General features: G+C 39.3%; 1 protein-coding gene across 1 annotated transcript; it reads left to right on the top strand.

Moving 5' to 3' along the window:
• On the top strand, positions 751 to 10,885 carry LOC109845988 (FBD-associated F-box protein At4g10400-like). Its single transcript, XM_020415214.1, has 4 exons — positions 751 to 884; positions 1,690 to 2,041; positions 10,443 to 10,600; positions 10,831 to 10,885. Exons 1-4 carry the CDS (start codon positions 751 to 753, stop codon positions 10,883 to 10,885), a joined length of 699 nt encoding a protein of 232 aa, XP_020270803.1.

Here is a 14,451-nt window from a genome sequence, read left to right as displayed (position 1 = left end):
GGCTTGGATGAATGTCGTTGAGGTTAGATTAGAGTTTGAGTTTGAATTGGGGGAGATTGAAGGAGTAGGTTTCATTGATGAGAGAGAAACTGACAGTGAAGGAGGGTCTTATTGAGTAAAGTGATATAAGAAATTCAAATTGGAATGGTTGAACGAGAAGAATGATGTAGATTTAACAATCTTGACATGTTAGGCAACGGAAGAAGAAGAACAACAAGAAAGCCTTTACCCTAAATGTTTGAGATCTGCTACATGAACCCTATTCTTTCATTCCACTCCTCTGTTAAATTAAACATAATCATATTCTTCTTAATTGCTTCCAACCAAGTTTTTTAAGGCCTACCTCTAGATTTCCTAACCCCTTAACTATAATGCTATCATCTTTCTTAACTGATACACTAAGAGGTCTCCGTTATACATGACTATACAATCTTAGTTGATTCTCTCTCATTTTATCCTAAATAAGAGCAACCTCTAATTTACTATAATCTCAAATGTCAGGTGACGGGAGAAACTTCCCCCCAAAAAAATATTACAGTTCACATGAATTCTACATTCATTTATTTGCGAAGCTAATTTCCAATTGAATAGATTTCTTGGCTGATCTCACCTCAGGAGCATCAAATAATCCCAGCCACCATCCAAACATATAACAACTATTAACACCCGTAAAAAATGCTTAGCCTCATCGAGCCCACTTTATGTTTGTCTACACTTTCTTCCAGAAGCACAAATAATGCCTCAGCTCCCATGGAAGAGAAAGAAAGCCATGATTATGAACGTGACTGCCTGAGTGATCTCCCTGAGGATATCCTTGCATCGATCCTCTCTTTGTTACCAACGAAACAAACAGTTGCAACTACAGTTCTGTCCAAGAGGTGGAGGTACCTCTGGCACTCCATCACCACAATCTATTGCCGACCTCTGATGATGATGATCGATCAGCCATAAAAGACCGAGAATCAATGCTTAGCACTGTCAAGCGTTCTGTCTGTGGCCCCGTTCACAGCTGTAGGATATCGGTCAGTCCTTCAGACCAATTCTTTGACAGGTACACAATGTTATACTCTATAACATATTTCCACAGATTGAGCAACTTTTTTAGGGACCGAAGTACAGGCTTTTTTTATGTAGTGATACCTTCTTAATTATCCACTGTAAATACATTCTGGTGGAGTTTAATCATGGTTTGCTTAGATATCATCTTAAATCTCTTTTTACCAAAATTTCAAGGTTTGATGAGCAATGGGAGTTATGGTTTTATACTTGGGTAAATTTCAGAAAATTACCATGACCTTTTAAGGAGTTATTGAAAACAATAACATAAACTTTTTTTTATTACAGGAAACTACTATGACTTTTCAAACTTGCAGTGAAAAATGTCGATAACATAACAATGATGGCGTCTGGAACAGAAGGTCTAAACTACTTTTATTTCCATTTGTCAACCTACTAACTACATGAGGATAATGCAGAATATATATAAATTACATAAGCGTAAAACTGTCAAGAACATGGCGCGTATGAAACATGTAACGAGTTACCTAATTGTTGTCAGACATGATTGTTTAGAGAAAAAAGTCTATAGTTTACTGTAAGAATAAAGGTTCATGGTAGTTTTGCACAAAACATTACTTTTGTCAAATTTACCCTTTATACTCTGACACCTTCAATCTATTCCTTTGACAGATACATTCTTCAACCGAACGCTTTTCTGGTACAACTGATTGATAGAGGCATCCGAGAGTTCTCAATTTTCAACAAAAGCATTGGCTTCTATGAACTCCCATCTCAGGCTTTCTTTTGTCTGACACTGGAGATCCTAGAGCTCAAAAAATGCACCTTATCACTCCACCCACTGCCTTCGACCTTAAATCACTTAACCAACATCAAGAATCTCATCCTCATCAGGGTTTATATCAGCAACTATCAGTTCAAACAGTTAACTTCTAGTTGCAGGCTCCTGGAGAGCTTGAAGGTTGATGGCTGCGTAGGTGTGAGTCATTGTATGATATGTGCACCAACATCACTGACATTGGAGGTAAGAACATTGAACAGAATAAGAATAACATTGGAGGAGTTGCGAAGCTGAGGCGAGCTACCTTTACATACTGACTTGTGTATGATAATATTTTTGTTAGATATTGTGAAGATTTGAATGGAGAGGAGGATGAGGACCAAGCTAATAAACTTGTTCAATTGCTCATGGGCCTGTTACATTGTCATCTCGAGAAGCTTTCTTTGCAGTTCTGCACAGTACTTGCGGCGGTAGAGAATCATTCTTAACATATACTTGCATTTGAATTCCCTACAGAACAACAATATGTAGAATCCAAAATTGAGACAAAACAGGGGAAATTTTTCCTACCTTTTGTAATACATAATTGTTCATCCAAATAGGCTATATACGTAGCTAGGGATGTAAATTGCAAACTATACAGACAGCATATAACTATATGTAAATTTGTCCGATACAACCGACTATCAACCTAATAAAATACAACCCTCACAAAAACTATATGTAAATTGCAAACTATATGTAAATTTGACATTGATGCCAAATTCTATTAGAAATATGAAGGTGCCTTGGGTTTGTTAGAGTATAAAATACAATCCTTACAAAAACTTTTGACTTTTGGTGTTGCGTAAGAGAATTTAAGATAGTTTCAGAACAGTTAGCTTCAAATCCTCCTGGATATGCATTTAAAGAGAATTTTTAAGGGAAAAAAGATATTGCTATATAAAATAACATAAAATTTGATAGATGAAAAGGATGCTCAAACAGTACAATTAATTATAATCCTCCATCCTCATGAGAATTTAAGATAGTATCAGAACAGTTAGCTTTAAATCCTCCTGGATATGCATTTGAAGAGAATTTTTAAGGGGAAAAAGATATTGCTATATAAAATAACATAAAATTTGATAGATGAAGAGGATGCTCAAACTGTATGATTAGTTATAATCCTCCATCCTCATGAAAACTTTGGAGGTTTGGAAAACTTTAAGATAGTTGCAATAATCCTAGAAATAGGAAAGTCTAACTTGCTGATTATGTAATTTGATCATAATTATACAATTCATAACAATAGGATATGATCTCAACCATGGCCATAGCATCATAAGCTTACCGCCTTGTTCTTTTTTTGTTACAATGCGTTCAATTGCAGAGAGCAGATTTTCCTATACGCTTGCCACCATGATACCATTTGAAAGCACTAGAGCATCTAGAGCTGGAAATGTTGGATTTGGGTGTGGATCCAAACCTTTGCAGGCGAGATCGGCGACCGTCAGGCGAGGTCGGCGACCGTCAGGTGAGGTCGGTGAGATCCAAGCGAGCTCGGTGCTGCATACGAGGTCGACGCAGCTGCAGGCGAGCTCACGTGCGCGTGCATGGCTGTCGCCAACCTGTTGCTAGGGGTTTCCTATAAAAGGAAACCTCGAGCACGAGATTGTGTTGTCTCTCTTCTCTTCTTCTCATGATTTCCTGGTGGCGGCTTCTTCTTCTCCTTCTCGTGATTTATTTCTCCAGCTCTCTCTCTCACGTGATTTTGAGGGGAGAATTAGAAGGAGGAATTTATTTAGGGGGCAATTAAAGATGGGAACCAACACTGTAGCTACAGTGTTGGTTTGTATTTATTGAGAAATCATAAGTTTGAGATCTACTCTTGTATTATAATTTCTTGTTGATTAATAACAAATTAATTGTGTGGCTTCCGAGGACGTAGGCAAGTTTGCCAAACCTCGTTAAATCTTGGTGTACTTTTCTCTACTGTGTTTTTTGCTATTTTAGGGGTTTAGCGTAGCCCCGGGTTTTCCCCAATAACCGGTATCAAAGTTTGAAACTATTTAGAGGAAGCCATATTCAAGTGGGAGCGATGGCCGCAGATGAAGAAAATGTGAGATTAGAAAAGTTTAATGAAACAGATTTCAGATTCTGAAAAATACAGATAGAGGATTATCTGTATTAGAAAAATCTGTATCAACCCCTTTCAGGAAAGAAGCTAGAGTCTATGAAGGAAGATAAGTGGAACCTTCTAGACAGGCAAGCCTTTGGAGTTATCAGATTGATGTTAACTTGTAATGTTACATTCAATATTGTAAAGGAGAAGACCACGATGGGTCTTATGACAGTACTCTCAAATATGTATGAGAAGCCATCAATCACAAACAAAGTTCATTTGATGAGGCGGTTATTCAATCTGAGAATGGCGGAAGGCGTGTCAGTAGCGCAACAACTCAATGAACTCAATACGGTCACAATCCAATTGAGTTTAGTTAAAATTGAGTTTGATGAGGAAGTTCGAGAGATGATATTTTTGTCTTCCCTACCAGAAAGCTGGAACGCTACAGTCACAGCTATGAGTAGCTCATCGAAAAGCAACAAGTTGAAGTTTGATGACGTTCGTGATCTGGTTCTCAGTGAGGAGATCTGACGGAGAGAGTCGGGTGAAACTACAACCTCTTCAGTATTACATACAGAGTCAAGAGGTAGAAATTCAACCAGAGGGAACGGACGAGACAAATCAAACTACAGAGGTACATCAAAGGACATGAAGTCCAAGTCAAAGAATCCAAGCAACAACTCGAAGGCTATAGAGTATTGGAATTGTGGGAAAACAGGGCACTACAAGAATCCGTGCAAGAGTACACAGAAGGAGAAGGAGGCGAAGGCAGAGGTGAATGTCACTTTCACCTCAGGAGGAGACAACGCATTGATATACTCTTTAGAGAGCAAGGAATAGTCTTAGGTGTTAGACTCTGGAGCGTCGTTCCATGCTACTTCTCAGAAAGAATTCTTCGAGAAGTATGTCCCCGGAAATCTTGGATATATATACCCTGGTAATGATCAACTATGTGCTATTGTGGGCAAAGGTGTAGTAAAAATTAAGTTGAACGGGTCAGTATGGAAGCTGAAGGATGTCATGCATATTCCCGATGTGAGAAAGAACTTAATATCCGTAGGCCAGCTGGCTAGCGAAGGATACACTATGACCTTCCATGGAGATAATTGGAAGATCTTAAAGGGTGCAATGACGATTGCCCGAGGCAAGAAGACTGGTACCCTATATATGACAGCATGTGCATGTTGTTTAATCTTAGTTGCAGCAGGCAATGAGACCTCAAATTTGTGGTACCAGAGACTCAGTCATATGAGTGAAAAGGGGATGAAGATTATGCACACAAAGGGAAAACTCTCAGGTCTAAAATCAGTGAAGATGGACATGTGTGAAGAATGCATATTTAAAAAGCAGAAGAGAGTTAGCTTTCAGACAAGTGGCAGAACCCCCAGGAAGGAGAAGCTAGAGCTCGTTCACTTAGATGTTTGGGGACCAACAACTACCGCGTCTATTGGTGGGAAACACTACTTCATGACTTTTATTGATGATCACTCTTGGAAAGTTCTGCTATGAGAACGAGATCACAACGGAGAGAACCGTGCTCGACACGTCTCAGCACAATGGTGTAGCTGAGCGGATGAACAAAATATTGACAGAGAGAGCCAGAAGTATTCGTATACAATCAGGTCTACTGAAGCAGTTCTGGGTAGAAACAGTTAACACAATAGCTTACTTGATCAACCGAGGTCTATCGGTTCCATTGGAGCACAGAATACCAGAGGAGGTATGGTGCGGAAAGGATGTAAAACTCTCACATCTCAAAATTTTTGGTTGTGTAGCTTATGTGCATATTAGTGATCAAGGCAGTATGAACTCCCATCTCAGGCTTTCTTTTGTCTGACACTGGAGATCCTAGAGCTCAAAAAATGCACCTTATCACTCCACCCACTGCCTTCGACCTTAAATCACTTAACCAACATCAAGAATCTCATCCTCATCAGGGTTTATATCAGCAACTATCAGTTCAAACAGTTAACTTCTAGTTGCAGGCTCCTGGAGAGCTTGAAGGTTGATGGCTGCGTAGGTGTGAGTCATTGTATGATATGTGCACCAACATCACTGACATTGGAGGTAAGAACATTGAACAGAATAAGAATAACATTGGAGGAGTTGCGAAGCTGAGGCGAGCTACCTTTACATACTGACTTGTGTATGATAATATTTTTGTTAGATATTGTGAAGATTTGAATGGAGAGGAGGATGAGGACCAAGCTAATAAACTTGTTCAATTGCTCATGGGCCTGTTACATTGTCATCTCGAGAAGCTTTCTTTGCAGTTCTGCACAGTACTTGCGGCGGTAGAGAATCATTCTTAACATATACTTGCATTTGAATTCCCTACAGAACAACAATATGTAGAATCCAAAATTGAGACAAAACAGGGGAAATTTTTCCTACCTTTTGTAATACATAATTGTTCATCCAAATAGGCTATATACGTAGCTAGGGATGTAAATTGCAAACTATACAGACAGCATATAACTATATGTAAATTTGTCCGATACAACCGACTATCAACCTAATAAAATACAACCCTCACAAAAACTATATGTAAATTGCAAACTATATGTAAATTTGACATTGATGCCAAATTCTATTAGAAATATGAAGGTGCCTTGGGTTTGTTAGAGTATAAAATACAATCCTTACAAAAACTTTTGACTTTTGGTGTTGCGTAAGAGAATTTAAGATAGTTTCAGAACAGTTAGCTTCAAATCCTCCTGGATATGCATTTAAAGAGAATTTTTAAGGGAAAAAAGATATTGCTATATAAAATAACATAAAATTTGATAGATGAAAAGGATGCTCAAACAGTACAATTAATTATAATCCTCCATCCTCATGAGAATTTAAGATAGTATCAGAACAGTTAGCTTTAAATCCTCCTGGATATGCATTTGAAGAGAATTTTTAAGGGGAAAAAGATATTGCTATATAAAATAACATAAAATTTGATAGATGAAGAGGATGCTCAAACTGTATGATTAGTTATAATCCTCCATCCTCATGAAAACTTTGGAGGTTTGGAAAACTTTAAGATAGTTGCAATAATCCTAGAAATAGGAAAGTCTAACTTGCTGATTATGTAATTTGATCATAATTATACAATTCATAACAATAGGATATGATCTCAACCATGGCCATAGCATCATAAGCTTACCGCCTTGTTCTTTTTTTGTTACAATGCGTTCAATTGCAGAGAGCAGATTTTCCTATACGCTTGCCACCATGATACCATTTGAAAGCACTAGAGCATCTAGAGCTGGAAATGTTGGATTTGGGTGTGGATCCAAACCTTTGCAGGCGAGATCGGCGACCGTCAGGCGAGGTCGGCGACCGTCAGGTGAGGTCGGTGACCGGTCAGGCGAGGAGTCAGAGGCTAGCGCAGGAGCCGAGGCGCTTGCAGCAAGGTTGACGGCGATTGCTCGAGGCGAGCTCACGACCTTCTGGCGAGCTCGGGAGTCGAATGAAGAACATGTGAGCTCGAGCGGGTGCACTTGCAGGTGAGGTCGAAGAACAGGCCGAGCTCGAGCAAGGTTCAGCGGCCAAGGTCAACTTTGAGATCCAAGCGAGCTCGGTGCTGCATACGAGGTCGACGCAGCTGCAGGCGAGCTCACGTGCGCGTGCATGGCTGTCGCCAACCTGTTGCTAGGGGTTTCCTATAAAAGGAAACCTCGAGCACGAGATTGTGTTGTCTCTCTTCTCTTCTTCTCATGATTTCCTGGTGGCGGCTTCTTCTTCTCCTTCTCGTGATTTATTTCTCCAGCTCTCTCTCTCACGTGATTTTGAGGGGAGAATTAGAAGGAGGAATTTATTTAGGGGGCAATTAAAGATGGGAACCAACACTGTAGCTACAGTGTTGGTTTGTATTTATTGAGAAATCATAAGTTTGAGATCTACTCTTGTATTATAATTTCTTGTTGATTAATAACAAATTAATTGTGTGGCTTCCGAGGACGTAGGCAAGTTTGCCAAACCTCGTTAAATCTTGGTGTACTTTTCTCTACTGTGTTTTTTGCTATTTTAGGGGTTTAGCGTAGCCCCGGGTTTTCCCCAATAACCGGTATCAAAGTTTGAAACTATTTAGAGGAAGCCATATTCAAGTGGGAGCGATGGCCGCAGATGAAGAAAATGTGAGATTAGAAAAGTTTAATGAAACAGATTTCAGATTCTGAAAAATACAGATAGAGGATTATCTGTATTAGAAAAATCTGTATCAACCCCTTTCAGGAAAGAAGCTAGAGTCTATGAAGGAAGATAAGTGGAACCTTCTAGACAGGCAAGCCTTTGGAGTTATCAGATTGATGTTAACTTGTAATGTTACATTCAATATTGTAAAGGAGAAGACCACGATGGGTCTTATGACAGTACTCTCAAATATGTATGAGAAGCCATCAATCACAAACAAAGTTCATTTGATGAGGCGGTTATTCAATCTGAGAATGGCGGAAGGCGTGTCAGTAGCGCAACAACTCAATGAACTCAATACGGTCACAATCCAATTGAGTTTAGTTAAAATTGAGTTTGATGAGGAAGTTCGAGAGATGATATTTTTGTCTTCCCTACCAGAAAGCTGGAACGCTACAGTCACAGCTATGAGTAGCTCATCGAAAAGCAACAAGTTGAAGTTTGATGACGTTCGTGATCTGGTTCTCAGTGAGGAGATCTGACGGAGAGAGTCGGGTGAAACTACAACCTCTTCAGTATTACATACAGAGTCAAGAGGTAGAAATTCAACCAGAGGGAACGGACGAGACAAATCAAACTACAGAGGTACATCAAAGGACATGAAGTCCAAGTCAAAGAATCCAAGCAACAACTCGAAGGCTATAGAGTATTGGAATTGTGGGAAAACAGGGCACTACAAGAATCCGTGCAAGAGTACACAGAAGGAGAAGGAGGCGAAGGCAGAGGTGAATGTCACTTTCACCTCAGGAGGAGACAACGCATTGATATACTCTTTAGAGAGCAAGGAATAGTCTTAGGTGTTAGACTCTGGAGCGTCGTTCCATGCTACTTCTCAGAAAGAATTCTTCGAGAAGTATGTCCCCGGAAATCTTGGATATATATACCCTGGTAATGATCAACTATGTGCTATTGTGGGCAAAGGTGTAGTAAAAATTAAGTTGAACGGGTCAGTATGGAAGCTGAAGGATGTCATGCATATTCCCGATGTGAGAAAGAACTTAATATCCGTAGGCCAGCTGGCTAGCGAAGGATACACTATGACCTTCCATGGAGATAATTGGAAGATCTTAAAGGGTGCAATGACGATTGCCCGAGGCAAGAAGACTGGTACCCTATATATGACAGCATGTGCATGTTGTTTAATCTTAGTTGCAGCAGGCAATGAGACCTCAAATTTGTGGTACCAGAGACTCAGTCATATGAGTGAAAAGGGGATGAAGATTATGCACACAAAGGGAAAACTCTCAGGTCTAAAATCAGTGAAGATGGACATGTGTGAAGAATGCATATTTAAAAAGCAGAAGAGAGTTAGCTTTCAGACAAGTGGCAGAACCCCCAGGAAGGAGAAGCTAGAGCTCGTTCACTTAGATGTTTGGGGACCAACAACTACCGCGTCTATTGGTGGGAAACACTACTTCATGACTTTTATTGATGATCACTCTTGGAAAGTTCTGCTATGAGAACGAGATCACAACGGAGAGAACCGTGCTCGACACGTCTCAGCACAATGGTGTAGCTGAGCGGATGAACAAAATATTGACAGAGAGAGCCAGAAGTATTCGTATACAATCAGGTCTACTGAAGCAGTTCTGGGTAGAAACAGTTAACACAATAGCTTACTTGATCAACCGAGGTCTATCGGTTCCATTGGAGCACAGAATACCAGAGGAGGTATGGTGCGGAAAGGATGTAAAACTCTCACATCTCAAAATTTTTGGTTGTGTAGCTTATGTGCATATTAGTGATCAAGGCAGAAATAAGCTTGATCCCAAGTCCAAGAAATGCACATTCATCGAGTATGGTGAAGATGAGTTCGGCTACCGTATTTAGGACAACGAAAACAAGAAGGTGATCAGGAGCAGAGATATGATATTCAACGAGAAGGTGATGTACAAGGACATGCAGAAGATAGATGACTCAGAGAGCGAGTCAACATTTATGGATGCAGATGATGTTCCGAGTAACCTTTCAGAAGAACCCAATGCAGAAGGTCATCGGCTAAAAGAGCCTGCTGGATAGAATGGTGCACAGGAGCCCGAGGCACCAGCTCCGATATTAAGAATATATTTTCATCCTGCTGTACCCAACAGGAGATATATGAACTATCTATTGCTGACAGATGGAGGGGAACCTGAAAGTTATGATGAAGCTTGTCAAAGTGAAGATGCGAGCAAGTGGGAGCTTGCCATGAAAAATGAGATGAAGTCTCTCATCTCAAACCAAACGTGAGAACTAGTTGAGTTGCCGACGGGTAAGAAAGCACTCCATAACAAATGGATGTACTGGGTAAAAGAGTAGTAGGATGGCTCCAGAAGATATAAAGCATGGTTAGTTGTCAAATGATTCTAACAGAAGGAAGGAATTGACTACACTGATATTTTTGCTCCTGTGGTGAAGCTCAATACTATCAGGACAATGATGAGTATTGTAGCTATTGAAGATCTTCATCTCGAGCAGTTGGACGTGAAGACGATATTTCTTTATGGATATCTAGAAGAGGAGATATACATGTACCAACTAGAAGGTTTCTCAGAAGAAAAGATGAAGAACATGGTGTGCAGACTCAAGAAGAGCTTGTATAGCCTGAAACAAGCCCTAAAGCAGTGGTACAGAAAGTTTGTCGGCTTCATGCACAAGGAAGGTTTCTAAAAGTACAACATCGACCATTGTTGCTACTTCAAAAGATATCAGTCCAGTTATTTTCTCTTACTGCTATATGTTGATGATATATTGGTTGTAGGTGCAGATATGGAGGATATCAGGAGTTTGAAGCAGCAGTTATCAAAGAAGTTTGACATGAAAGACTTGGGTCCAGCAAAGAAGATCATTGGAATGCAAATCACGAGAGATAAGAAGAGAGATCTCTTGCAGTTATCTCAGATAGAGTACATCAACCGTGTTTTACAAAGATTCAATATGGGCGACGCCAAGCCAGTCAGCACACCCTTGGCTAGTCATTTTTGCCTATTAAAGGATCAATCTCCTCAGTCAGAAGAAGAAAAAGAGAGTATGGCTATGGTCCCTTAAGCCTCAGCCATCGAAAGTTTGATATACACAATGGTATGTACGAGACTAGACATTGGTCATGCAGTGGGAGTGGTCAGCCGGTTCATATCAAATCCAGGAAAAGCTCATTGGGAAGCGGTCAAGTGGATTCTGAGGTATCTACGAGGCACCACACAGAAGTGTTTGCACTTTGGTAAGGGAGAGGTGGAAGTGCAAGGGTACGTAGATGCAGACTTTAGAGATGAAGTCGATCACCAAAGAAGCATCACCGACTATATATACATTGTTGGAACTATAACTGTTAGTTGGATGTCACAGATACAGAAAATTATTACTCTATCTACTACAAAAGTGAGTATATAGCAGTGACTGAAGCCAGTAAAGAGATGATATGGCTTCAGGGTTTGTTAACAGAGCTGGGATTTAATCAGGAGAAGAATGTTTTTGCATAGTGATAGTCAGCGTGCGATTCACTTGGCTAAGAATTCTGTATTTTATTCTAGAACGAAGCATATTGGGCTTCGATACTACTTCATGAGATCCCTTTTGGAAGATGATGTTAGACTCTAGAGGGGGGTGATTAGGGTCTTGTGCTAATCTAATCCGATTTTATGCCAATTTAAAACTAATTCAAATATTGTTCTTGTAAGATAGATATACAGTATGTTATGAGCAAGAATATGCAATATGAACAAAGAGATATATCCTATATGGTGAAATATATGTAAGAATATATAAACAACATAAGGATAAACAATCTAAACTAAAGATACAATTGTGATAGGGCACTATAAACAATACAAACACACAATATGATCACGGAGTTCGGACCTTCCGTCCTACGTCTCCGCTCCCCACTCCCGGTGAGAAATCCACTATCACAACCGGGTCTTCTACGCTCACCCGAATAACGTTTACACCTCACACTCGGTTTTCTAACTAACCGAAAACTTTACAATCTCACACTCTTGCTATCCCACTTTACACTCTCTTAAGTGTTGGTCTCTAGTCCATGTCTCCCTCAAGTATTAGGAATTATAACCTCTCTCTAGGCATTACCACCTACTGCACTCCTCTTGGGACGACCCCGTCTTTCACCACACACTCTTCTCGGTGTACAAGTGTATTATAAAGTGATCTACATAATTAGGCATGAATACAGCAATGGTTTTTCTCTATAATGGATGAGAACTCAATTAAGCTCACTCTCATTTGTTACAACTCCTCACAACCTAATTATACAATGTATGCAAATACAATAAGCTTAATGGTTGTGTGTGTAAGCAATGAGAAAATTAATCATAAACTCAATGTAACCCTAGCTTGATAAAAATGATAAACAACAAATAATTAATACAAAGCTAGTATTGAGTTTAGAAATTTTTCTCTGAAAAACAAGATGGAGAGATGGATTAAAATGAAGCTTTAAACAATGTAGATGATCTCCTCCACTTGTAAGAAACTTCTTCACAAACAAACTCTTTTAAAACACACTAAACAAACTTTAAAACTCTTGTTAAACTTGTTTAAAATATTTCTTGGATTATTTGGAACTGAGGATATGTGGGGGTATTTATAGGAACCCCAAAGCCAAGAGAAAACAAGGCAAAAAGACCAAAAACCCAAAAACAATACAGACTAGAAATATAGTCGTTTACAGTATTATGAGTCGACTCGGTACTGTTCATGAGTCGACTCATAAGTAACCGTTACAGTCTAAAAACCAACTTATGGGTCGACTCATAAAAATCATGAGTCGACTCATCATGCATGGGTCGACTCATGAAGTCATGGGTCGACTCAGCAGAAACAAAACACACTTTCTAGCACAGTTTGTGAGTCGACTTATAACAGGCATGAGTCGACTCAACCTGATGGGTCGATTCATGATGTTATGAGTCGACTCTTCAGAAACAAAATGTAAACTATACAACAGTTTATGAGTCGACTCAACACTGTTCATGAGTCGACTCAAGACATGTACACTGCCTGTTTTAAACAGAAATCTGATTTTTAAACCTCTTTTAAAAAAACAAATAAAATCAGAAAAATATAAAACTTTGGAAAATGATTGTAAACATGATAATAAATATGTTGCAAAAATTGGTTTTTAAAAAGAACCTCCCAAATGAAAAATATTATCATTTTGTAAAATAGTCCAAAACATGAAAATGTAAACATATGAGTTTTGACATTTTAGCTTAACCATGTTTTGAAATATTACAAAATAATTTTATAAATTTAATAAAAGATGCATATGATTATTGTTAAGTTCAAAAACTAAGAATATAATATTTTCATAAAATACAATAGAATATGAAACATATGAATATGTATATGAATATATATTTGTTTCATATCTATGAAATTAAACCAAACTAACTTATCCACATAAAAACAAACATGTGTGAATATAAATATTTAAAAAACTTTGTTTGTGGATAAACCAAAAGCTAAAATGTGTATATATATATACATAGAAACCAATAAAATGTGTGTGTATATGATATTGAGCTTACAGTACTTAACACATAATATAAACTCCTAAATTAATTATACTCAAGCTTGTGATCTTCAACGAAGCTCTATCTTGGTACACTTGCGGATGAAACTTGAACTTGGATCTTCAACTTGAATTGTAAGACACTATTTTCGCCAACCTCCATTTGATTTGATCGTGAAAGCTTAATTCCATCCAACCTCCAACATGTTGTTTGTCTATAATAAATAGAAAATTACAAACACTAGACAAATAACATTAGTCGTAAATTATTTGTTAAACATTATTAAAACAAGAAGGCTAACAGATGACGTGTTGAAACTGGAGAAGATTCCAGGAAGTAAGAATCCAGCAGATTTGCTAACAAAGGCGATGACCATTTAGAAACTAGAGTTATACGCAACTTCAGTTGGCCTTCATGTATAGGTGACGAGGGCGGAACCACACAGGAGAAGGTGATTGCTGAGATAGCCTGCCGACGACGGTTTGGTCTCTAAGTGGGAGATTGTTGGATTTGGGTGTGGATCCAAACCTCCGCATGCGATGTCGGCGACCGTCAGGAGAGCTTGAGGTTGAATCGAAGAACAGACGAGCTTGAGCGGGTGACTTGCAGGCGAGGTCGAAGAACATGCGAGCTTGAGCAACGGTTCAGCGGGCGAGGTCGACGTAAGACCAGGCGAGCTCGACGAGATCTGCAGGCGAGGTCGACGTAGCTGCAGGCGAGCTCGCCATGGTTGGCGACAGCCTGTCGCCAGCCTGTTGCTAGGGTTTCCCTATAAAAGGGAAACCCCGAGCACGAGATTGTGTTGCCTCTCTTCTCTTCTTCTCGCGATTTCCTAGCGGTGGCGGCTTCTT

The sequence above is a fragment of the Asparagus officinalis genome, chromosome 6, assembly GCF_001876935.1.
Source record: "Asparagus officinalis chromosome 6, Aspof.V1, whole genome shotgun sequence".
NCBI lineage: Eukaryota > Viridiplantae > Streptophyta > Magnoliopsida > Asparagales > Asparagaceae > Asparagus > Asparagus officinalis.
Note: the sequence above shows the minus strand (reverse complement) of the source record. Positions and strands in the feature narration are given on the sequence as shown.